The sequence below is a fragment of the Strix uralensis genome, chromosome 6 (assembly GCF_047716275.1).
Source record: "Strix uralensis isolate ZFMK-TIS-50842 chromosome 6, bStrUra1, whole genome shotgun sequence".
NCBI classification, from domain to species: domain Eukaryota; kingdom Metazoa; phylum Chordata; class Aves; order Strigiformes; family Strigidae; genus Strix; species Strix uralensis.
In genome coordinates, this window is record NC_133977.1 from 4183142 (window position 1) to 4209404 (window position 26263).

The window sequence follows — 26263 nt, forward strand, 5'->3', positions numbered from 1 at the left end:
ACAAAGAACGGGCTAACAGCTTCCCAAGAGAACCTCGCAGCATGGTATGTACCAGCTACAGCAAAGCAGCATGACAGAAAAGATGTAAGGAATAGAAAAACAGTGGAAGAAAGAGTCCAGAACACAACTTTTAAAGTATAAACTAATAAAACCAGGGAAGACTCCAAACGCTGACAATCCATGAGGCACAGAAAGCACTCCGAAGGGCCAGGGCTGGGGTTAGCACAGCCACAGGCAAGCCATTGAGCAATTTGTACTTTGGACTACTGTTCTTAATCTGGGCCCAAATAGTAGAATCCTCTCCACACTGTCCTACCTAATCCAGCTGTAGAAGAGAAGCCGTGGACATGATTCACCGTAGAGATCAAAAAAGAAAAAATAATCCACGTTAGAGTTCAGAAAAGGAAAAAAATAATCCATGTTAGAGTTCAGAAAAGAGGAGACTGCTCCCTTCCAGGCCAGAGCACGGGCAGCGTGGGGCACACAGCATTCCTGCTGTGCCTTAGGACACAAGAAGGGCAAGGGGGGCAGATGGAATGAGCCTGAAAGGAAAACCAGCATGTGGATTATGGTATCCGAAGTGACTGGGATCCCCCAGGAAGTATCGTTGCCTTGCTCGGTTCGAACCAGTCTGGATCAAACAGGCAGTCAGGTAAAATAAAACATGCCCCCAGTCACGGCAGGTCAGCAGCAGCACGAGGGACACAACCCGAATTCCCCCTCTTGCAGCTCCGTCCTACCCGCGCACACCTGCTACTGCTGGAGCAAAGGGAACACATGCAGGCGCTCTGCTCTGTACCAGCGGAGATCAGAGCCGCGACAGAAGTGTTTATTGAAAAACTGTGGAATGTTCCTTGCCAAAACTGAACCGATTTTATAAAATGGAACAAAAAAAAAAACCAACCTCCCTTTGAAACAGTCACAGTGATTGCCAGCAAAACCACGTCTGGGCTGTTACTTTTATTCATCTCACTGTGCTCCAGATTTTCACGTTGTTTTTCTAATCAGAGTTCAAATCTGCTTAATGCAAATTGCACACAATGGAGAAGGGAAGTGGCTCCAGGCAAGATGCTTCCCAGATGCCTGCCTATGAACCCCGAGCTGAACTCCCGGGTAGGAGAACAAGCCTGTCAAACTGGCAGCAATGAGCCTTTTACCTTGGAGGAAGCAACCTGACACTGCCTCCCAGCCCAGAGCCAGCATTCAGAGCGCCCACCCCCAGACTGCCTTGCACAAAGGACCCGCTCCCCTCACCCCACAGGGCAGGAGGATAATGGATTAGAAGTGCCCCAGAGAAAACTACCAGCAGCTCAGTTCAGTTTACAACACAGATTTTTATCAGTTCATTAAGAAGTTGGGCATAAGCCAGGCTTTCATACCATTCCATAGCCCTTCTAATGCATTAGTAAAGTCTGGACCATAAAATTTACCTCAGAAATAAACCTGTTTCCTGAGGACACAGTATTTGGATGACACAAGACTACAGACTCCATATAGCCAAGAACCGTATGTTTATTTGCAAAAGAGACTTATTTTCTACACTGGAGGCTGACTTCTCTTGCCTTCATTCTCTGTTAACACAGGGCAAGATCTCATTTACAGATCTTACAAACACTTGCTAAGCACAGACTGCAGGTGCCTCCCAATTAAGCTGGTGATATTCCAGTCACCGCTGCGGGTGAGACTGTGACCAAAGAGGGACCACAACAGCCCACGGCAAACTCAGTGATGAAACAGCCGAAGATTGGTGTGAATGAGAGTTATCCCCAGCTCATTGCAAGCTTCGATCACAACCTCGTCGGCAGCCGAGCCGGATGGGGCAGCGATGAACTGTACTCCGCTCTGAACAAAGACAGAGAGAAGTGGAAGGATTAGCGGATGGAAAACCAAAAATCCCCCTGAAAAGGAGCTGCAGCCCCAGTCCTTCAGCCACATCCCAGGATACTAAGCGTTGAACAAACAAAGGCTTCCATTGCCCAAAGCCATTCACAGGGGAGTTCCTCATGTGAGCAGTCAGTTCTCTCCACAGCTCAGAAAAAAAAAAAAAAAATAGTAAAATGGCTCCTCTGGAAGCATAGGCCTTGTCTTGATATTCTTAAATGGTTCAATAAACTTTAATCCTCTATTCATCCCAAATCAACAAACTGAGCAATGGCTGGATAATTACTATCCACGTGAGACCAGTAACCACAGGAAAATCCTTCCCAGGCTGTGCTATTCTAGCCAGCAGTGCAGAGCAGAGACACTCCTCAGCAGTCTGCACAGAATTAAAACGACAAGCCCAGGCTGTGCAGACGGTTCCTTGGAGTCACCCTGACATCCTGGCCCCGCCATGACCTTACCCGTTTAGCTCTGTCGACGTTATCCCTAAAAGGGAAGAAGGCGTCGGAGCTGAGGGAGACAGCAGTCAGCTTGGCAATCCACTGCTTCTTCTCTGCTTCCGTTAATTGCGCGGGCACCTCTTCAAACATCGCCTGCCATTTCAGCAGGTCTTCATCCTGCGAGAACAGAAGGAGCCAGCTCAGCCCCGAAGCCCGGGCTCCTGGCAGCGCCCTGCGCGGAGCACACCAGGATGAGGGATGATGGCACCCCCCTGACACCAGGCTCAGCCGGGCTTTCCGCTCCCACAGCTCTGCTGCTGGGACCTCCCTGCCAGGGATTTTAAAATCCCAAGTTCTGGTGGGAACACACTACCACCATCAGCTCTTTTTGCATTCACAGAACCACAGAATCATCTGGGTTGGAAAAGACCTTGAAGATCCTCCAGTCTGACCATTCTCAACTCCACCAGATCCCTCAGCGCTGGGTCAACCCGACTCTTCAACCCCTCCAGGGATGGGGACTCCCCCCCTGCCCTGGGCAGCCCATTCCAACGCCCAACAACCCCTTCTGCAAAGAAATCCTTCCTAAGAGCCAGTCTGACCCTGCCCTGGCGCAGCTTGAGGCCATTCCCTCTTGTCCTGGTGCTTGTTCCTTGGCTCAAGAGACTCATCCCCCCTCTCTGCACCCTCCTTTCAGGGAGTTGTAGAGGGCGATGAGGTCTCCCCTCAGCCTCCTCTTCCCCAGACTAAACCCCCCCCAGTTCCCTCAGCCGCTCCCCATCAGACCTGTGCTCCAGACCCTGCACCAGCTCCATTGCCCTTCTCTGGACACGCTCGAGTCATTCAATGGCCTTTTTGGAGTGAGGGGCCCAAAACTGAACACAGTAATCGAGGTGCGGCCTCACCAGTGCCGAGTACAGGGGTAAGATCCCTTCCCTGTCCCTGCTGGCCACGCTATTGCTGATACAATTTCCTTTTAACTCCTTTCCTTCCCCCTCCTCACCCCAGGGCTTGAGGGATCCTTTCTCCCCTGCCCCCCTTTAATTCTGAGATGCTCTGCTTGGCCAGCCTGCAGTATGCTGCTCTGTGTAAATGCCAGCACACACAAACAGGATCTGGTAGATGACTTAACACATGACAAACGGCAGCTCGGTTTATGATTCACCTTCTGAAACAGCAACTGCTCCAGTTCCTACCCCCTTAAACAAGCAACGGCTCACAGAGATGATTCACGAGGTCCCCAGTCCAGCCCTTGGCTTTCAATACTTAAAAAGGACATACAATTTTCTTGTCTCACTATTGTTTGTAACAGGGAGGTCAGACGGATTCTGAGAATCCAAAACGCCACACAAGCAAATGGCACCAGGCGAGACAGGAAGGGCAAGCTGCCCGGACAGGGAAACAAGAGTTGAAGCCCCAACTGTAGCTTTAACCCTTCCTCACTGCTGGGGGAAACTCTCGGATGAAACTGTGCACCAAAGCGCAGGGCCAGGGTCCAGCACCTGAGGAGTGGGTGCAGTATCGAGGGGAAAATCAGGGCAACTTTGCCACTGGGCCATCAAACGACCTTGGGGAAGTCACCATCCTGGGCCCTGGCCACTTGATCCCCCAGCTCTTTGGGATCTATTACTGACACCCACGTGCAAAACTCACGCCAGGCTTAAGTACTACATAAAGACTTTGTTTCGCAGAAGCCGGACTCTCCCAGCCAGCCCTTACCTCACCAATGGTCCCAGTGACGTACTGGTCAATGGCGTTGGAGATCTCCGCTCTCTTCACACCGGCTTTGAACTTCATGGAGAGCACACGTGGGTGGTGCCGGAGCCACCAGTTGTTGGCCTTGTCACCAGCCAGGCGCGTGCAGTGGATCCGGGACTGCTGGCCGGCTCCGATACCGATGACCTGAAGCACAGAGATACAAAGCACGATCACACCTTGCTGCACAGAGATCACAGCCAGAGCTGCATTCCAGCCCAGCAATTAGGAAAGACAAAGTCCCACAAATTAGCTGCTCCTCACTGAAGCAGAGTGTAGGTAATTAGCGAGGAAAACTTTAAAAACACCTGCATCCTGTAAATTCGTTACAGGGTCAACTCTCTGCACTGCTAACTTCCATGGCTCTGCTGAGCTGACAGTCGTTCTGAGGACATCAGGTACTTCCATCCTTCTAAATAACACAGCCCCAGCCATCAGAGTCCAGCTGTTAACCTCCGGAGAGTCACACAATTATGGCTTTTGTTTAAGGCAAAATTGTTGGTTGTAGAAACAAGTGAGACTGCTAAGAGATGGTAGGCTGCCTACCTGTTCTTGAAAAGAGCACTTCAGTTAGGGGATTAAAGTCTGAGCCCAGGTCACCCAAACATCATCATCTTTCCTGGTGGGCCAGGCATACACAGTTTAAACAGATCAACCGTGATATGCAGTGGATTACAGGGCAGTTTGTCTGTCAAGGCTGATAAGAAAGTAAATCCACTGCTCAATCAGGAAGGCTGGTCAGTGGGACCATTACATCGCAGGAATTGTCAAGGCCCTGGAGCTACCAACACATTTCCTACTCCGCCATCTGCCAGGGAGTCCAGGATTTTTTAAATGGCTGCTGCTAACCTTATTTAATAGCATTTCTGCTTGATATCAGACAGGCCTAGTGCTTCCAGAAGCAAAATCCAAAAAGTGATTTTTTCCTTGAGGAAGCTGCTATGAAAACGCAGTATTTGCTCGGTTTCCATTTGCTTTTATCAGACCACTTTCTTTGGCTTTCTCATCAGACACATTCAACCTCTGTCCATTTTTTCAGGTACGCTAGATTAAAATATGTAGAGACTCTTTGGAGTCTGGTGGTCCAGTAACTCCGCAAGCCGTTTGTCACAGCTGAATGCAGACAAGCTTTTGCATCCCCCCCGGGCTGGTGCAAACTTGCACTGGAGACAGCAGCAGCCCTTAAGCGCTGACACCACTGACATTGAACGTGGCTGGAGATGCCTTGGCTACTGGACACTGGCAGAACCACCCCTGCAGACACCGTCTGCCTGCTAGCACAACTGGTGAGCACAAGGGACTGAGCTGAGGTCTCTTGGGCTCCTGACTGGCTGCTGTCCCTCAGCTTTGCCTCTGCCCTGACAGTATGCCAGGCACACAAAGGCCAGACCTAGCCACCGTGGCTGTCAAATTCGAGCTGGTAACTTTTCTCCATGGCTTTCAGAGCTATGGGTCTGGCTTTGCAAAGAGAGCTCCAGCCATTTCAAACCAGAGGTTTGATGGAAAACAAGCCTCTCTCCCAGTTTCCTCCTCCTATGAGGCCACAGCTGAACTGTTCACCAGACTGTTCATTTGCATGGGGGACTGCTCCAGGGAGACTGTGTGGAGGCCAGTGGTTCTGGCCAGCGCCTCAGAGTTTCCAGCTCAGACTGAAACAGATGGTAAAGCTGTAAGTCAAAGGCTGCCCTCAAAGGAGTGAATCATTTGTCTTCTCATTCATCAAGACACAGTGACTTCACCTCTTACCAGAACCATAACAAATGCTTCTGGATACTATTCCCCCAAGGAGCAAATGAAAGACTTGGGCTGCTACCTAATATCATCCGCTCAGCTCTAGCTGAAGTCATCAGTGCTTAATAAACCCACAAGGATATTAGTATTATCACAAATACTAATAAGATGCAAAGTTTCTCATGGCTTAGTTACACCTTCACCCCCACAAACACTCCTGATGTTCAACCTCTGCTCTCACGTCCACCCTGTTCAACCCTCCAACTTGCACAGGACCCAGCACCTCAAGGGAGCTCAAGGCCAGCTGTGTGTAGGTGTATCATCTCTTCCACAGTGTTTTACTCTCTCTCCGTGGACAAAGGGGAGGACTTAAAATAGTGATACACTGTGTGCGATTAACTGTCACCCAGGCCTTAAGAGTGAGCCTAGCAAGCCAGGCTAGGCTAAGGCACAAAGTTTTAGTAGAGAGTACCAGACAGACTGCTGATAGCTGGGACCAAAATACCAAGAAACATTCCCAAGTTTCTAAAAAATGTGACGTCATGTGCCAGAAGTGCAAGGCCTCTCCGCTCTTTCCTAGCCAGAATGGTGCCTCATCTTCATCACGTACTTGTGAGCTGTGGCCTTACACTCCTGCGACGGAACTGGCTAGTCTGCTGCAAGCCCTGGCCTCCAGCCGGCAAGGGCAACACTACTGGAGAGAGTGTTTCCAGGCCAGTGCAGCCCCAAACACACACAGCTCCTTCATGGGCACATATTAGAAATCAAGCTCTACCTGTCAACACCCCATCATCCTTCTCAAAAAGAGTGTCTTCCTTTTCTCTATGAGCTACTCAAAATATTTTACATTTTTTGTGACCTAAATTTTGTCAGAAGATCCATAACTGAACCTTAGCTTGTGTGCAACAACTCTGAAATGGCAAGAACTTTGTACTTCAGTTAAAAAAAGTGATGAGTCCTGTAAACTCTTCACAGGCATCTCCAAATCTACAGAGATATTATCTGCAACACATGGAAGTTTTTATAATGGCTTAACGGGCAAGAGAATATAAAAGCTGCTTCGCTGTGCCTCCTTCTGATGAGCCCACATTGTTCTAGAAGGGAGTTTACAGTTACAGCCTGGGAAGAACATGCTGATGAGATGCACTTCACTGGAAAATGGTGATCCAGGGAAAGAGAAATCCTTTCCGTAGAAAAATGTGTTTTGATGCAACACCATTGGGGAAGATTTCTTCAGCATAGCCTGGGATTTCTAGTCTAAAGAAGAGGAATCAGAAGGTTGAGCTTCTGCTTAAAGCAAACTATAGACTTGTAGCTGAATCTCTCTTCACACTGGCCTGTCTGGATGTACCTATACTCTCCCTTTTTCACTTCATGGTTCTTCCTCTTTTCCTTCTTCCTACACCTCATCTCTCCCTTCCTCGAATGTTGGCTTTCTCAGACACAAAAACACAGCCGAAACCTCAAAATCCTCCACAAAGGAATTCTTTCCCCTCTATTTTCTGCCTGTTTTCTACACAAAAATTAATTAAGCTTCTTTCTTTCAAAGTTTAATCTCCTGGGAATCAAAAAGTACTTAAGCAGAGCCTATTAAGTGTGAGGAGTGAAAGGAGACAGTAACACAGGGTGAGTAGAAAAATCACTTTAAAAAGCTTGAGTGAAAATTGAGAACTACTTGACCAAAACAGTGGCTCGCAGGAGAGCCAAACATGCCCCGTAGCTGGAACACTGTGCAAGAGCATGGAGTGGACAAGATGGATAATGCCCAAAGGATCCTCGCAAAGTGATCCAGCCTGGCCTGGATTTACTCAGATGTAACCTGAATAATGAGTGAAAACAGAAACCCTAAATACATTTGGAATTATAAAAATCAAATAAAGGACTTCACAATTGGGAAGACAAACAATGAAATAACTGACAGACATCTGCATCATTTGTGGAAAACAGCAAGGTAGATTAACAGGTTTGTTTTATCCTACTGTGCAGAGAATAAAGAAAGAGAGTAATTTTAAATTGCTAATTTAAAACATGATGGTATCATTAAAGAAAGTGTAAATCAACATGTTACAGACTGGCTTCACTGTGCTGAAAGTCAGACAAAACAAGTGCAAGTGTTTACTGCAATTAGTGGCAGCTGGCTTCCTGAAAATTAAGTGACACTCAAGTCCATAAATGCTTCCTCCCACTCCATGCTTTCCTAGAACTTATAAACACAAGCACCAGCCCTTGCTGGCATGGCCAATCCACTCACAAACCCAGCGAAGCCAAGCTGTCAAAAACATTCTGGATGTCTGATACACAAGAGTTTTGCTAGGCAACAGGGATGCGGTGAGGCTGCCGTAACCCCTGGAAAACTGAAAGCAGTGGAACTGCGAGCAAGCTGCACTTCCCAGGCTTGGCTAATATAACCCAAAGCAAGTCAGCTCCTGGAAAAGTGTAGCAATCTGGAAGTTACTTTCCATCCCTGGTTCTTGATTCATGCTCGTTTTTGTTTGCACCCAAATATTCCTGTACACATCTGATGGTATGTTTCAGTTGGTGATATGACCAGTAGTTAGTTCTGCACAGCATCACCAAGAAGAACTTAAGTTAAGCACTACCTTAGTAAGACTGGTTCTCAGTGGACCTTACTTCTTTCCCACCTCTATGTTAAGAACAGTGGTCTCAACAGTCTCAGGAAGCTTCTAGAGATTTTAAAACCAGAAGGAAGCTCCTACCTGAGCTCCTCCATCATTGCCTGTAGCACCCCACACAGCATTTCTGCATTTGGACTGTAATGAATCACAGAATCATCTCGGCTGGAAAAGACCTTGAAGATCCTCCAGTTCAACCATTAACCTCACACTGACCATTCCCAACTCCACCAGATCCCTCTGCGCTGGGTCAGCCCGACTCTTCAACCCCTCCAGGGACGGGGACTCCCCCCCTGCCCTGGGCAGCCCATTCCAACGCCCAACAACCCCTTCTGCAAAGAAATACTTCCTGATATCCAGTCTAAGATGAGTCTCTTAAGGAAGATGTTAAGCTTTGGTTTGAAGACCCTAACACAGATTTACCACCTCCTTGAGTAAGTGACTGTAATGGCTGCTGACCTTTATTCTTAAAGTCACTTGTGTCTTAGTGCAGTACACAGACCTCTATCTCAGCCTTCCCTGTCACATATACAACAAACCAAGACAAGGTACATTTGTAGTCAATTAAAATATATACCTGCAAATATGCACAATATCACTGAAGCCCTGCTAGTTAAACCCCTGCCTGCCCAGACCGCTTTCCACTCCTCCCTCATGCTTTCTCCCTTCCATATGGTACACGCATTACCACACACATTTCAGAAACATCTGCAGCACCACGTTAAGTCCAGACTTGTAAAAGCACTGGGGAGATTGTTGCCGTAGTAAGGGAAAAGGAGCAAAGATAGTGACACCTTTGTTCTGGGGCTAAGAGAACTAACACTCTTGAGTACAGAGAGCCATTTAAAAGCAGGAAAAAAACCTGCAAAGCTGAATAAAAGAAAAATGCCAGTTCTCCAGAGACATGTTTTCAAGAACCATACAGCACATGACCCCAGAAAGTACTGAAAGACAGCGCTGCAATGTTTTCAGGCTGTAACAACAATCTGACAAATGCAGATGAGTACCAATGCAAAAAAGACACAGTTCATTCACAGTCTGCACCTGTAGGGTACACTGTTTGATCCATTTCGCTGATTTATGAAGTACCAAAGCTCAAGATCAAAAACATTCTTTGTCTTTTTCCTCTGTATTTTTTTAAAATAAACCAGGCCTAATGAAAAGTTACCATGGAGAGCAGAGAACCAGCTAAACAGCATTATGAGAATGAGCTGCTGGGCAAGAATACAAATTTTAATACATTTACAACAACTTTTGGATAACTGATGTAAGCTGAACACCTAGTGATAACTTGGAAATAAGGGATTTTTTTTAAAATTCAAAATTCATATATCAACTACCCATTTGATAATGCTTCTGTAAATCCCAACATCCATCAAAAGCTTTTTTTTTTAAAAAAAAAAAATAAAAATCAGGCACAACAGAAGATTTTTAATGCCCCGAAGGGGAAAAAAGAAAGCACATCCCATCTTTCTTACATAAAAAATGAAAATAAAACTAAAAACCATTTGGACAGTCAGAATCCAGCTGTGAAAATTACTGTCATTTCCTAAGGCTCTACACAGACTACAACATATGTACACACCCTCAAAAAGTGATATAAAAGGACAGAGTAGTTAGAAAGAAATGACTCAAGGCCAAACTTGCAGAGGCACGTAAGAGCTTTTTCCAACCCTATCATTGAAAGAGCCAGCCCTGTCATTACCATGAAAAAAATTACACCGAGGTTTTGAAGCAACCTTTTGAGAAACACAGGTTTAGCTCCTGGTCTGCACGGCACCATCTAGGGCGGTTCATCTGTACCTGTTTAATAGCTTCCTGTATGCTAAATGGTTTTAAAACTCAGGCCTGACCAAAGCACTCTCTGACCAGCTTGGCTGCGAAAGCACGCTCCACAGAGCTGCCCGATTTGGTTACCTGCCCATCCTTGGCGTAGCAAACCGAATTGGACTGGGTGTATTTGACAGCGATGCTGGCGACAATCAGGTCTCGGACAGCAGACTCAGGCAGCTGAAACAAAACACCACTGTCAACGATCCATCCTAACAACCAACTGGCTAGTGATGTGCAAACCCCCAAAGCCATCACAAGTACCCTATCATAGAGAGGGAAAACAACGTTACTAAAACCATCTTGTTTTGTTCAATTACCAGCAAATTTTGTTTAGATTAAAAACTGTAAATGATTGGTTTGGCAGCTAATCTCATAGCTCATAGGGATAAGACTCAATTTTACCAGTTCAAGAGGACTCTATCACTGGCCCTAAGCCTGCAAAATCTTCTGTATTTGCTCACTGTCATCAGATGTGCTAATAGGCTAAAAGCTAAGCGCATGCCTAAGTACACACAGGACCACAACAGTAATAATAGCTCCCAATATCTGCATTAAGTATTATTTTTAAGTCTGTTCCATTACTAATTTATTAAAATACTTTTATTACCTCAGTGTCTGAACTTGCTTCAGAGCCCGTCACTAATCACATGCTCATTAACATCTGCTTTTTAATGAGAACAAGATCAGAGACAAAGAAATAACTGGTATCTTTCTGATGATGTGAACTCTAAATGATGAGCAATGTCAGCAAGGCCAGAGTTTATACAACACACTGTACACAAAAGGGAGAAGTAAACAGTGAGTCAAAATGAGATCACAATAGAACCTTAGCACATGGCTGTCTCACCATAAAAAATTACACACGGTAGCTTCTTATAAATAAGAAATACAAACTTTTTAGTAGTTGGAGATAAAGGGCAAGGTCCAGCTTCTCTTATTTATGCAAGGAATCAAAGCAAAGGCAAACTACTCTGATTTACCCAAGTATATTTGGTCCAGAAAATTTGCTGCATCGTTTCGTTAAAAGCCAGTTAAATCTCAGCAAAATATTTTAAGAGCTCTTAAAATAGAACCGTGATGACTTCCCTGATGAAAGCACACCAGTGCATTCCACCAGTCTTTTAAGGTCATTTATCTTCTGACACTTACGTTTTTATTCTTTGTAACAATGTTCTTGAACAATGACCGGTCGATGACTGCGTTGTTCCTCTTTTGCATGAGATGCAATCCATAGAGGGTTCGAATCTCATTGTCATCTGGCTCATAATGGGGATCCATCTAAAAGTCAAAGGACAGACCAATAAAACATTTTTAGAGCTCTTCAAAGCCAACATCCAATCAAAGCTTAGGTTAAAACACATTATCTAAAGAATCTAAAAGAAGTGAACTGTTTATAGAAAGCAAGGCATTGTCAAATCATCAGAAGTAATTAGAATTAATTGGAGCAGCAAGGTCCCAACAGCATGAGGTGACATTTACAGAGTGAAGAGAGATAACGCAGTATAGATGCTTATATACATATGTCCATGTTGCAAGCCTCAAAAAATCTACAAAGTCTTCCAGTCTTTCACAGAAAGGGGAAAACATCCACACAAAGAGTCTTTCAGTCTTCCACAGGAAGTTAGAAATATTTTGAGCTGCTTCATACATGCCTCAAGGTACAACTCCAACCCTCTTCGACATTAAAGAAAACAGCGAATGCGATTATTTCCGGAGATGCACTCTCTTGGGGCACATCTCCAAACAAGCATGCAGCACAGTTAATTTACACCAGTGTAAGGGGTAAAGTTAAATGGAACTGTTAAACTTCATTTGGGTCTACGCATGCATGGGCTTATTTAGAATTCTGGTAGTCCCAGTTCAGGTTATTGAGGCACGAAGTAAACTGGATTAAGGCTACCAGCTCTAAATAGAAGCGTGCACACACTTTATGTGGTTTCCCTAATCCATTTAAATTTGTACAGATCAACTTTCCTTAACATCCCTCTGCAGACAGGCCCCTAAAGATACAGGCTTAACCAATACCTCATCCTTGCAAAGCTAATTGAATTCCGGAGGTAATCAGCTGCCAAGATTATCTGCAGTTTCATTCCTTCTTGCCTGAAGCTCCTGAGCCATCTTCTACAGTATCCCCTCGTAGTAACACTACAATTGCAATTTCAGCTAAGCCTTGGATTTTCTTTTTGTAATACTATAGGAAAGTTCTCTGCTCGTTGGCCTCTTCAAAGTCAGGCAGAAATAGGACCTGTTTGGCTGCTCTGACAGCATTATGTAATCCGTTAGTCATGTTCACCAGAACTGGGTAATTTTGAAGTCCCAACAATACTGTGAGAACTAGGAAGGCAACCTGACACTGACCTGACCACACTGTATTAATATTCCTTGACAGGTATCCTGGTTGCAGGATGTAAAGGTGCATCATCCCAGGCCCAACCTCTGCCTGTGCTCCTCTCTTCATCACTGACTGTACTCAAGACTGCTCCACAAACACCACATGCCCAGACACGGCTTCCCTGGTGATACGCTACACACGCCTCTCACTGCCAAGACTCACAACATCGCTGAGGCACTGTATCTTAGATATAAAGAACTCAGGGAGGAAACAAATTCAGCAAAGCGAGAGGAAAGCTGGCAAAGAGTGGAAAGAGAGCACAGAAATTCCGTTTCTTTGAGGTACTCTTGCTACTCCATAGATTTAATTACTCTAAATCCACATCAATTTGAAAGCCAAGAAAGGCGTTATGAAAATACTCCCCTCTAGGACTATAGGCTAAACATGACCACAACATTGCTGGTGGAATTCCAGCTCGTACAGGGACCCAGAGGAAATACTTCCATGTGCTGCAGGGGCATCTGGCTCAGCCTCCCAGCTATCTGGACACCAATGCCTTGAAAAGCAGGTACAGGAAAGGCAGTGGAGGGTTAGAGTGGAGCAGGACTACCAACCTGGAGGACACAGTAACCACCATTCTTCTTTTTGGCAAGGATTTTGAGAGCTTCTTCCTCATAGCCGGGAGCTACCACACCATCAGATACCTGCAACACACACAGATTTCAGCTTCCACGTGAGAAAAAAAAAACCAACAGAGGAGCTACTACTGAAAACTCCATGTGCCATTTCCAGAAAGGCATTGCAGACACTCCCCTGGGGGTCTGTCTGCACCATACAATACCAAAGGCACTATTACAATATTGGTTTCAGTCCTGGAGACTGCAGAACACTATAAGCTCTTAGCAGGAGCTAGTAAAAAAATACCTCACTATCACTTTAAGCAGAATGGAACTAATAACTAATATCCCCCTCCAGGGGAAAACAGTTCATGCATGACATCCCTACTTCTCAGCCCTAACAGTAAACACGACTTAAAAAAATAAATCCTTATTTCAACAGTGATACTCCTGATGAGACAAAAATATTGGCAAAAGAGCTGTTAACAGTGTTGAAACAGAAGAGTTTACATTCATCAGTGCCATGAAGTGATGATATACACCTTTCATATTCTCAACCTACAATGTGGGTGGTTTGTTGTTTGGTTTGGGTTTTTTTAAAGTGATAGTATACCAAATGTTATCCTCACAAAACTGACAAATGTGCTCTTTCATTTGTTTGAAAAGAAGCCTCTAACGCACAAACCTCTCCCTTTGCATCATGCCTTAAAAATCATAAGCAACATGTAACAGGATGAATGTGTTTGGTAAAGCATTAACTCCCAGCTGGTTAACTCTGTATTTAAACCAGTGACTCATGCAATACAGTCAGCTATGGAGTTAATATTGAACCCAGCAAAGTTAAAAGTGCAGCCTGGAGAGTGGCTGAGCCTACACATAACACGTGTATCAACTGGCAGGTAGCAATCTACATCCACATTCCTGCCTTGGGCCATCATCATCCACATTCCTCTTGGCTGGCCATCAGCTCTCCCCTCCTCTATTGTTCCAATTACGGCCGCTCAACCAGATACTTGTGACAGCCTAATCAGGGTTCATTTCCGGAGCCCTCCTCGGAGGCAGAGGTTTGCAATCATCTCTTGGAAAGCAGCATTTCAAGCACTGCTATTTCACAGGCTCTCGGGCACAGCCAGGTTTTAACCGCTAGGAAGAAAAACGCATCAAAAGATAGGTGTAAATTCTGCACTCCGGATATCAAATTACACAAACGGACAATAGTCTTCAGTAAAATGGGTCAAATTCAAAGAGAATGGCTGTTACAAACCAATGGCTCCATCTAGTATGATTCTCCTTCTTACACTCGAATGATTTGCTGCTGTTTAACTAACCTCTCTGGAAATAATCTTGGCAGTAGCCACATCACAGATATCAGACAGGGCAATGAAGTCACCAAAAGAAGACATCCGATCAGCACCTGTAAAATCATATTTTTAGTAACTTATCAAACTCTAGCACAATACAAAGAAAAGTCTTTGCTCCTACAATCCAGTCCATTTCCATGGCAGCTAATAATTTAATCCCACATCAAAAAAAGAAAAAGGCCATATAAGAGCAACAAGGATGAAAAATCCTACCTCAAACACATGCACCTTTAAATATTCCCACAGTTCAGATATTCTCCCTTCTTCACTGCCTCTGTCAAAGCTCTAACTCTGTAATGACTACCTCCATTACTGCAAGCAGCTCTGCTGGAGCCATGGTGGCAAGAGGACAAGGAGAGGCAAGGATCATACAGAAAGATTTTAGATGGGAGACAGTGGAAAAGAGGAAAGCTTTTAGATGCCTATGCTCCCTTCTGGCTTTTCCTGCAAGAAACCAGACCCAGAAATGTAGCTAAAAGCAATTTTTATTTTTTTTAAAAAATAAATATCCTCTGCATTTAATGGCATAGCTAAGGTGAACTCAGCTCCCATCACAGATGCTCTACCACTCAGCAAGGTAAATTATTCTGTCCCTGCCATTCTAAAGGTTTATTCTTCCACCAATCATGCAATGGTTTTCTGAGGGCAATGTTCAAAACTGGTCTTTAAAGTGGTGAAAAAGGAACCCAAGCCAATGTGCCCCTTATCAAGTAAATTTGCTTTGTTTTCTATAATCCGTGGAGATTTTCTAGGAATGCCATGGAAAATGAGAGAATTAGCAAAGTATCTCAGCTAAGCAGAGGAAGCTATTTTTATTTACTTGGTTTTAGCTTTTTTTTTTTTTGGTGAGCTCTGCAGTACAAAAACATTTAAAAAAACACCCACCAAATACCAGGCAGAAACATTTCTACTCAGGTTAAGTATTCTTGAGCACCCCATCTGCAATGGAAGGCTGAGTGTGCTACCAGCACTGCTGTTTATCCAGATCCTTTAGCCAAAACCCCACAGATTTTTTTATCTATGTGTGTGTGTATATATATATATACACACACACACGCACACATTTAAATTAAAAAACCACAAAATACCCAGAGGTCTTCTATATACATCAAGGAACAGAATCCAAAATGGTTTTAGCCTCTTTGAAACAATATACAAGGTCTGCTCACTTGGAGAACCATTTTTAATAGGCAGGCAGTTCATTTAGTCAGTCAGATCCTTATGGAGACAAACCCTACAGAGGAGCACACTGCAAAGGGGAGAGCCTGCGAAGTGCTAAGCATGCTGCTCAGGTGCTGAGAATTAAGCTCAGCTCTTTGGACACGCTAGTTTATTCCCAGGCTTCTCACCTCTGCTTCGCGCGTAGGCGGACGCTAAGGGCGTCAGGGTCTTGTGGAAGTCGTGCACCATGCAGACTTGGGCCTCCTCTTCGCTGAGCGCTATTCCAACAGCAGCACCTAGTGGGAAACACCAGGAGGACACTCCAAACCAGAACCTCTCGCTGCTCCCTCTGCCCCAGGGACGCCCCTAAACTGCCAGGGTAGGGGCACACATACACCACTGGCAGGGCCTGCCAAAAGCTATAGTCCATTCAAATTGAAGAGTGTGGCAACAAGGAGCCACCCACCTGCAGGACTGACATGTTTGAAGGAGGCTGCAGCAGGAATGCCTAATGCCTGCTTGAGTTCCTTCACCAGCTGCCAGGCGTTGAGAGCATCGCACAGGTTGATGAACCCTGGAGAGCCATTCACCACTGCAAACACAGCACACAAAAAGACACATTAAAGGGGGCAGACCCCTCGTCCCAGAGTTTGGAGAGCAAGCAGAAAAGATTTCTCCCACCAAGAATTGAAATCAATACAAATTGTTCTTAACCAGTTGCTGAGCAGCCGGCCAAGTGCCCTGAAATGCTTCAGTGACTTGTGAGGAATGCACAGGCTTGAGACTCAGGAGATGCAAATACAATTCTCTTCCCTACCAGGAGCTGCTGGTATGACCTTGGAGCAAGACAACACTGTCCCTACAAGACTCCCCTCTTGTCAAAGCAGAACAAAACCAGAACGCTCCACCTTACATTCTTTAAGATCTTCAGCCAGCAACCATTGGGAACAAGAGCCATCTCTTTCTGAACGAACCTACCAGAGCTGGATTTTGACCAAGGTGTGTGGGCAGAGCTGACAGGGAAAAACACAAAAAGCACATCCCCTGCTTCCTAGCACGTAAATTTCTTTACAAATCTAGTAAATAAATTTCATATAGTCACCATGGCTCTATTCAACAAAGTACTCTGGCACTAGCCAAACTTTCAGCACATGTTGTCTCTAACTGATGTAAACAGAACCACTCACAGGCATGAAATTTAGGGCAAGCTTTTAACAAAATGCTTCGCCTGGTCATTTCATCAGAAATCCGTGCCAAGAGTAAAGGCCATTCACAAGTTTGCTCTCAAAACCTTTTGCCCTGGCCCTGCAAGAAGAACTGCTTGTACTGACATGGCAGAACTGTGAGCATTTCAGGAGACAGAAGGAAAAGATCATTTTAGCAATAGTCCATGGCCAGTACAAGTGAACATGGTGTTGTTCTGTTGCCATACTGGGAAGCAGACTTGCAAGCAAATCAACTTCCAGTGCAGGCATGGAAAAGCTTCCTATGAGATCCCAGAACTGAAACAAGGAAATTCTGCAACACAAAGCTTCATTGTCTGTTCAACAGGACAATGCCTGCACACAAGGCAGAGCTGGTTTCCACCAACATTAAAAGCAATCTCAAGAACAAGAGTAGCCAGACTTTCTCTCCAAAACTGGGGTCTCCCTCACTGCTACAATGCTGTGATGAGTGGCACACCCTGCAAAATGGCAGAGAGACACCAGACCTGTCCTAGTATCCCTTCCCTCTGCCACCACTAGTAGAAGCCACATTCTAGAAAACTAAGGTAATAAACCTCTGCTCAAACCAACACAAAAAAAAAAAGAACAAAACCCATTCAAACATTGAGAAGACCAGCTTGGTTTCTAGACAGAGTATATGGTGACACAAAAAGCCTTGTGGAGATACTAAATAAGGAAAATGGAAAGGAGCAAAGCATCTTAAAAGGATAACAAGGTTTTCCTTTGCAAAATCTGGATCTGATATGAAGCAGAAGATGCACCACATAAATCTGCTCAAAGTGTCTTCAGTGTGGACACACAATCCCACACCAACAGAGAACAGGGAGCTACAGTAAGTCTTGTGGGGGTCAGCAGACAAGCTTTTCTGTCTCACCCAGCTCAACTGCAAAGCTAGTGCCACTCAGTAATAAAGTAGTTGTTAAGGCACTGCTGGCCACCCCTTGGACTAAGGTACAAGATGGCATTTCAGTTTTAAGGACAACCAGCAGACATGCCCAACCACCTCCTTTCCTTGCTACCTCAGAGCTCCCTTTTGGCCAGCACGGCCCAGGCCTCACCTGTCAGGGGAAGTTTGGATCTCATCGTGTAGAGCTGCGCAGGACTCTGGTGAGGATTCATGCCATACCTCAGGGGCAGCTGGGACACCCCCTTGCTGTACTCCTTCCTAAAGTAGTCAGAGATGGCTGCATCGTACTGAGCAGTGTGGGTGAAAGCCTGGGGACAGAACAAACTGTCAGCTTACAAACACCAATTTACAGAGGATTTGCTGTTTAAAGAAGTGAAGGAATGAGAGGCAAACGAGTCTGGCCTAGCCCTTCACTGCAAGCAAACACGACCAACCTTCAGCGCAAGGTGACGCCTGGTTTCCATGGAAGTGTCCTTGTCCCTTGATGTCCCCATCTCTTTAGCTACTGCAGAGTAGTCTGCAGGGTCACACACAACTGTCACGCGAGCGTGGTTCTTGGCAGCTGCCCGCAGCAAGGCAACTCCTCCTGCAAGAGAAGGGCAGAGGCATGAAACACTTCTGTTCTGGACACAGCATCATCAAGAGCCACATCTGAGGCCAAGAAGGGACATGCACCAATTGATCATTTGTGCCAGATGAATGTGCCCCCCCCCGCTCTCCAGCAAGGACAAGGGACTGTAAGAGTGCTCTTCAAAATGCACAAGGCTGGTGAGGCATCTATAGGAAGATTTACTTCTATGCTGCCAAGCAACAGAGGTTCCCAAATCTCTCTGCAAATATTAATGAGTCCTGCCCAGGTCCTCTGTGTAAGATAAAATGCCACTCTTCCCCCTTAAATCTGACTCCGCACAGCTATTACACCACTTTAAATCATACAAGATACTAGGCTGTTTCAAAGGAAAAGTAGAGGCTGGCACTGCTACATGCAGAGTGAGTAGTACTCCATAAAACATTTAATAGAGAGCTCTGCTGGGCATCATTTGGACTAAACTACTCCAAGAAAATTCAATCCCAATCCAACCTCAAGGCACAAAACTGTGCCTGTACTGTTCACAAGCTGCCAAGCAGAGATGCTGCAGTGAAGGAACGGCAAGCCTTTTGGGGTTAATAACTAGCAGGAAGAGCAAAACTGCTGATGATACAGGCGTCCATGCTTCCAAACTCAGGTCCTAACTACTCTCCCACGTATGCAGACCAGCCCCTTTCCTTGTAACAGCTTCCTGCAGTGAAGTTTTCAGCAATCCCCACAGCACTTTCGGTGGTTCAGCTTTTTCTCTCCAAAGCTCATGGTTTTTATTTTTATTACCCTGCCAGAGGCTGCAAAAGAGGTTTAATCTGCTCTCTGTGTTTCAGTAGAAAGCATGCTCTACGTGGCCTTTTGTAGCACAGCCTTCTACAGTACATCAGGCTCCTTCTTTTGGGCAGTGCATGACTTGCCCACCTACACTGTGTGGCTTGCCAGCCTGTTAGAACCATCACTTGCTGTTTCAATTGCGGGACTGCTTAAAAGCAATGAGGTTTACCCAATTATGCTTTCAGTCTGCTCCCTGCAACTCCTGAGCCCTTTAGCTGACTTCATGGGTGTGCAAGGCCACCAAACAAGAAGAAAATAACTGAGGCCACTTAGACCAGAACCACCAGGTCTGACTGGAGAATAGATCTGCTCTCCCTTTAACTTACCAATATCAATCTTTTCCACTGCCTCTTGTACAGTTACATCCGGAGAAGATACGGTCTTCACAAAGGGGTAGAGGTTACACACTACAACTCTGAGAATTGAGGGGAAAAGCAGGATTATTCAGTAAGAAATAAAAAATGCCCAACTGGGCTTGGCAAGACAAGATACCACCAGTGTTTTTACGGTCTCAACTCTCAGACCAACATAAAATCCTGTAGCCAAGGCTTCCTTCTCCAAAAGACTTAAGAGACAGTGGTGTCCAGCTGAAGGCCAAGCAATGGTACAATGCATTATGAAATTTAACTGAACCTTGTGCATTAAATAGTGTCACAGCAGGTAGAACCACAATTTACGGAAGTTAGTTTAAAGGAAGAGTTTCTTTAAAAACGTGGGCCTGTATTTAAATGTTTAGTGATTTTGGCGCACAACTTGAGTAATTTCAAAGGGAATACTTGGCCTATTTTCAGTACTACTTCTCAGCAGAAAATAGACATCCACCAACTTTCATAAGAGTAAGCACCCAGGGCAAGGTTCGTTGCAAACAAAGTACAATCAATCTAATTTTCCACAACTTTTCCAAGAACAGAAAGTGACCTACGTATCACCTTCTGGACTTTTAAAATATCAACAGCATATGAAACCTTAACGCACAGCCTGGATCCCATAAAGCCTCTGTAGCACATGAAAGCAGAGGGGAGAATTGACTTTCCCCTCTCAAGGTAAAACTGGACCTTGCTGGAATTAGTTTTTTGATCTGATCTGGAAGAAGCCACAGTCCGTATTCCAGAAAGCATGAAGTAATAACTTACCCTGTCCCATCCTACCAGTGCCACATGAACTGTAGTGAAAGGAGGTATCTGTTTTGACCTCCACAAACAATGTTTTTAAACCAAGAGAATTGATTTACTCTCTTGATCTGAATATATGAAGGTATCGAACTTTAATTCATGCCCAGTATTGGCAGCGAACTGCTGTGATGCATACACTTGTGTCCAACTTTTCACATTCCTTTGTCTCCTCACTGTGTAATGAACTCAAGCGGAAGGGATGATCAGCTTCCAGTATGGTTTCCAGAACGCCCTATGTCTCTATAGTTCCTACAATGTCTTTTATTGTCTATCTGTAATGCCCCCCCCCCGCCATTCCATTCATGCTCCTGACCTGTTGCAAACTATCAGGAATCTGTGGACTTTGACACTGCTCATTCTTTTATTTGTGGACATCAAGATAACCAATACTAAGTTTTCCTACCTTGGCCTGGGTTTGTAAATTTTATGCAACTATGCCACAACACTCCTGCTGAGGATCAGCTCCTTCTGCTTTATGTCAGACAACCCAAATCCAAATTATTACTCTGGATGCAAGTGCACTGTAAGTCACTGATGTAAAGCCATGTTACTCCCCCTGCAATTCAGCGGGGCCTGCTTTAATATGCAGCATACTATGAAGAGCCACCACTGCTGAGCCATCTATGAGGATTCCTGTGGTTTTAAATTTCAGGTTTTCTAATTCAGCCTGGAAATCCATCCATCCTAGGCACATCAGTTTTTAAAAGTACTTTTAAAAGCTAACATGAATTCTGGCCCAATAACCACAGTCAATTTATGCCTCCCATCCTGGCTATACCTACAATTTACTATGTTCAATTCAGCCATTCATTTCTAAGCCAGCAGCTACCCACTGACATAGAATTGGTTACTCACAATCACTAGTTAGATGCTAAAACCAATTAGTTAAACATAGTCCCAAACTGCCCTGTGTGAGTGTACTGAGTAAATACATTCTAACAAAACCAGAAAAAAATCCTTGGCACATTAGTACACAAACTGTGTTACTAATTTCTGGCTGCAGCTCACTTGCTCTCATGGAGGCTCTCAGAAAGCAAGCTTTCTGTTATCTGTGTGTTTTCTGCCTGTACAAATGATGTGTGTTCCTGAGCTGCTTTTCGCATCTACTCTTTATTTATGTGTTGAAACTCAGTAAACATTATGCAAATATCAAAGGGTATATTTACTAAGCAAGTATTTCAAAATCAGGAACTGTCATCTGATCAGACACCCAGAGCCAAATTGAGGGGGAGATTCAAAGCACTGAATTCACATCTGCAAGAAGTGTAACGTAGCCCAACAGTGACTAAACATAAAGTGTCAAAATTCCCAGATAATCAGAAGAAATTAAAACCTTTGTTCCCTGTGGAAACCACAATGTAACCTTCTCGGTTTAGTTTTCTCTTAGTACAAGTGATGAAGATGCATCTGTAGAAAATCGTATTTTTAATAACATAGTATCTCCCAACCAGAAGGAAGGAGGTTGCAGATCATCTGGTGTGCAGATGTTACAGTCCCTACTGCTCCCATTCACTGGTGCTGACTGGTCTCCAATGGTCATTTTTGATTACTGAGAAATTGCATCAGGTCCCCCAGCGTTTACCTTACAAGGCTGAAATCCTGTTTGTTCATATCAGCATTATCTTCTGGAATATTGCGAGCCAAGATGCCTAGTTACAAAAAACAGTAAACCTTTATTAAAAAAGAATTAAATCACCAACACTTTTTTAATTCAACATCTTCTGTCAGACTGTGCTTTTCCTCAGAGACTACCATAAACTTTCTGACTCTAGTTCAGACAACAGTCCTCAGCCCCTACTCCTCTACCTTTACTCCATTTTAGTGACTCTTTGGCTGTTCAAATTCCATACTAACAGGTTTTCTTCACCAGTGCTAAATCCTAGAGCATTCCAAGTGCTGAACAGCAACCTCAAAAATGTACTTTATAAGCATTCAGTTGCTACCCTTAAAACACCAAAACTGTCATTAAGGAGATCATGGAGACACAAAGGGCACCTGCCGCTCATCAGCCACCAACACACAAAGCCTATGAAACAACAGAAGCCAGCAAGGCTGTGCCTCTAGGTGAGCAGGACTGGATGCCCTGAGTCTAGGAACTCAGAGAAACACGCAGGTGACTGGCTGACACAGAGTAAGCAACAGCACCATCCTGGGTTCAAGGTTATCAGAGGAGACTGATAACCTTGTCTCCATGTCCCCATGTCTCCAGCCCTCAAGCAAGATGGGAAACAGGTTCCATTTGAGGGATCTGAAGCACACTAACAGAAGATGAAAAAGCAGATGGATTAATGTGCAGATTGACCAATTATCAGACACCTTCCTTGCTGGAGAGGAGCCAGGGAAGATCAGACGTGCAGAAATCACACATTAAAGACTACACTGTCATGTTCCTTATGCTGCACACCAGATTCACCCACAGGTTAAATTCAGTGGAGCTCTCTGCCTGAATAGGTCTGAAATTGGCTCTGCAAAGAATGCGTGAAGGCATGTACAGAGAAGCCCTGTTACTCGTAGCCCTGGGGAGGAAAAACTCTGCTAACTGCATAGATGCCAGCATAGCAACAGAGGAAGTTATTCAGCCACTGAGCACGTCTCCACCCCGTGCTTTTCATCCCTCCTGCTGCCGCTACAGCAAATCTGTTCTCATTACTCAGGTCTTCCCCACAACCCTTAAAAAAGGCACCTGACAATCCCTTCTTCCCACCCTCACTGCTCATGGATTTATCTTTTAGACTGAAAATGTATTAGCAGAAACATACCAGCATGGACAGCAGGATGAAGGGTTTTCACACGTCCACCTAACATCTCAGGGAACCCTGTCAGGTCCGAAACGTCTCTGCTCAATGAGAAAACACAGCACAATAATAGATGTGCCATACTGACTTCATCTATAGGTTGAACGTTTATTATTCCTGTTAGGGCAGTAATTTAGATCTAATGACAATGTTGGTTTTACTGGAAGAAGACTTAAACCCTAAAAGTTTTAAAGGCAGTAAGGGGATAGAAATTAAACTTAGTTTTATTTTGGTCAGTTTGTAAAAAAAAAATCACCACCTTTCCATCAATGACAGGAGGAGTTGAGAGAGAAAACACACGCATGATGCTTCTAAACTTCAGTTTCTTGTATCTCAGTAAGAACACAATGTATGGAAGGCATATTACTAAATTGCCAGGGAAAACCTATGCTGAGTGATAGACTATGATGCATCCTTCTTACAGAAAGCTTGGAAGTAGTTCTGAGATGAGGCATTCTACATTAAGGTAGATCTGACTGTTTTCATTACGGTTGGCATCTGTCAGCTAGTTAGCAAAATGCTGCTTGCTACAGAAGGATTAGTAGAAATAGACAAAATGTTGGTTTAATGCTCTCTCACTCTTCACAAGATGTTGATCTTTATCACACTCAATAGCTACATCTGACAGAAGAGCAAAAGGACACTGTTTTCTAGTTAAGTGACCCAAACCAAAAAAATTGTATCAATTTCACTACAACCCCCTCACCATTCCAGAGGGGCAACAACAGCTTTTCCAATGAATGGAAACAAAGTTTACAGGTCACACTCCACTAAGCAGTATGGTTATTTCTCAAATACACCAAAGTAACAGATATAAACTAATCCCAAGTCAACATAACTTACCATCCTCAAAAGCAGCAATACCCCTCAGTACTCTTCTTCCCAGCTTAGCCAAAACATGAAAGTTTCACCACTCCCTGTGACTGTTTATGATGGTAAAGGAAAAACAAATCAAGGGAAGGGGAAATGTGACCACCCTTTGCTTCAGGCTTCACTGATAGCACAGCCAAGCAAAGAAGTTGGGGAGACATGACCAAGTGCTGAAGAACAGCAAGGACAGGAGCTCTGGAGGCAGTGTATAGCCATGGCGATGTGCCCTAGGGGCCTACCACTGCATTCACTGGAAGTGAAAAATTAATCACAGCCACCTGTCCTGCCAAACAACTGACAGATTTTTCATCACTGCACTGGAAACAATTTTTATTTGGCCAGAGCTAGTTTTTTAATGACAGGAGGGAAGGAACTAAAACAAATTTCCTCAGAATCATGGGTCGAAACAGCTGGTGACTGTACATGCCCCTTCTCAAACAGTGAACGCACCATATAAAGGGTGTGAAAAAGCTGATCATCATGCTGGGAAAGTTATTTGTGACAAATGACCTCCAGTGAGCATCAATGTATTCCTGACACCTGTCAGTCCTGTCCCAGGACAGCTGTGAAGAGCAGCACCAGGGTCAGATTGTGAGTTTCAAGACAACCAACTGCTTCACAGGACGATAGCTGGATCAGGGCAGGTGAGGCATCATCTCCAACACAACGCTCCCGACACCTCTCTGTGTGCTGACGGGCACAATTAACACTCTTTGGCCTCAGCCAACCAACTTCTGGCCAAGAAAGTTTGAAGTTTGCTTTGGGGCAGGGTTTTTTTTGGAAGGGAAGACTTGCTTTCAGACCAGTTTTCAATCATTTTTGCTCACAAATGGAGAAAACAATTTAAGGAACCTCAGGACCCAAACGAGCAGTTTTGGTGGAGATGTACAGGAAAGTGTCTGTACCTGACAGGCAAGCCAGCATCTCTCAGGGATTTGGCTGTTCCTCCAGAGGCAATTAAACCCAGGCCAAGAGCATTCAGACTTTTTGCAAATTCCACCAGGCTGGTCTTGTCAGAGACGCTGAGTAAAGCTAACAGGGGGGAAAAGCGCAAAGATTTGGGTTTTAAAAGTAGAACAGAGAAAGAAAACAACAAGATTAAGAGACGGAAGCCTTTATAAACGCTATAATTTACGAATCTTCTCAGATGCGAGGTGCCCGGGTAGGGGAGGGAGGAGCTGACGGCCGGTGCCTCACGCTCCCCCACCTCCCCGGCGGAGAAGCCCCCTCCGCGCCCCTGCCTCGGGGCTCCAAACGCGGGGCATCCCCTCACCGCCGTCCCCCCTCCTCCTCCCCCGCCCCAGGAGCTCACACCCGGGGGCGCAGCCCGGGTACAACCGGCCCGGCGGGAAGGACGCGCCCCCGCCCCGCGCCCGCCACATCCCCTCAGGGCACGGAACTACCGGGTGGAAGCGGCGGCCCCGCTCGAAGAGCGGCCCCCGGCCGCCCCTCGCCTTCCGGGGCCGCCACGGTTCGATGAACCGGCAGCCGCCAAACACGCCTCGGCCCGGCGGCCATTTCGGGGCCCGGCGGGAGGGCAGCACCCCCCACCCCTACCTCGCACCCCCACACCCGCCCCGGCGGCTCCGACGACCGCGACCGGTGGTCGCTGGCACCGCCACAGCGGGCGGGCGGTCACAGCCCGCCCCGGGCTGCCGGGGCCTCGGCGGCCCCGCGTTACCGAGCTGCTGCCGGGCGGCCATGGCGCCGTCGGTGGGTGCGCGGTGGCGGCGGGGAGGAGGCCGGAGGGCGGGGAGGAAAGGAGCGAGCGGCGGCGGCCCGGCGGGATTTGGGCGCCCGCTGCACGGGGGGGCGGGAGCCTGAGGGGCCGGCCCGGCCCGGCCGGGGCGGGGAATGGCGGGGAGGCGGCGGGCGTGTGTGGGAGCGGGTGGTCACGGCGCGTGTGCGGTGTTACCTGCGTGGGCAACACCGGGGACCGGCCCCTCCTTCACCCCGTGAGGGCTGCAGCTCGCCAGGACCCTGTGGGGACGGGGTGGGTGGCCACGAGTGGGCTACGGGCGGGCCAAACACCGTCAGGCCGGGGTGCAGGGTTGTCTGAGGCCTCTGGAGTGACAGAAAACCCGATTTCCGAGGCGGGGGAATCTTGAGGTGTAGGTGAGGCAGTACCTCATGGC

The 26263-nt window shown here is 45.9% G+C and overlaps 2 protein-coding genes across 2 annotated transcripts in view; one reads left to right on the forward strand and one right to left on the reverse strand.

The window, feature by feature from the left end:
- Window positions 1-1494: 1494 nt before the first annotated feature.
- ATIC (5-aminoimidazole-4-carboxamide ribonucleotide formyltransferase/IMP cyclohydrolase) lies at window positions 1495-25923 on the reverse strand. Its single transcript, XM_074872571.1, has 16 exons — window positions 25810-25923; window positions 25034-25160; window positions 23223-23299; window positions 22046-22112; window positions 19618-19706; window positions 18312-18463; window positions 18029-18185; window positions 16211-16336; window positions 15933-16040; window positions 14551-14636; window positions 13220-13309; window positions 11423-11551; window positions 10358-10450; window positions 4041-4223; window positions 2343-2498; window positions 1495-1842 (listed from the first exon to the last, which is right to left on the reverse strand). Exons 1-16 carry the CDS (start codon window positions 25829-25831, stop codon window positions 1723-1725), a joined length of 1782 nt encoding a protein of 593 aa, XP_074728672.1. The 5' UTR covers window positions 25832-25923; the 3' UTR covers window positions 1495-1722.
- Window positions 25830-26263, forward strand: part of ABCA12 (ATP binding cassette subfamily A member 12) — a 114076-nt gene continuing 113642 nt past the window's right edge. Inside the window, exon 1 of the mRNA XM_074872358.1 lies at window positions 25830-25841. Coding sequence (XP_074728459.1) covers window positions 25830-25841 — 12 coding nt within the window. The remainder of the gene's footprint in view (window positions 25842-26263) is intronic.

Coding starts and splice junctions, on each gene's coding strand:
- ATIC (XM_074872571.1), bottom strand. CDS start 25,831: ATGGCCGCCCGGCAGCAGCTCG. Junction 25,161..25,809: donor GGCCGCCCGGCAGCAGCTCG/GTAACGCGGGGC, acceptor CCCCCCTGTTAG/CTTTACTCAGCGTCTCTGAC. Junction 1,843..2,342: donor ACGTCGACAGAGCTAAACGG/GTAAGGTCATGG, acceptor GTCTTTGTTCAG/AGCGGAGTACAGTTCATCGC.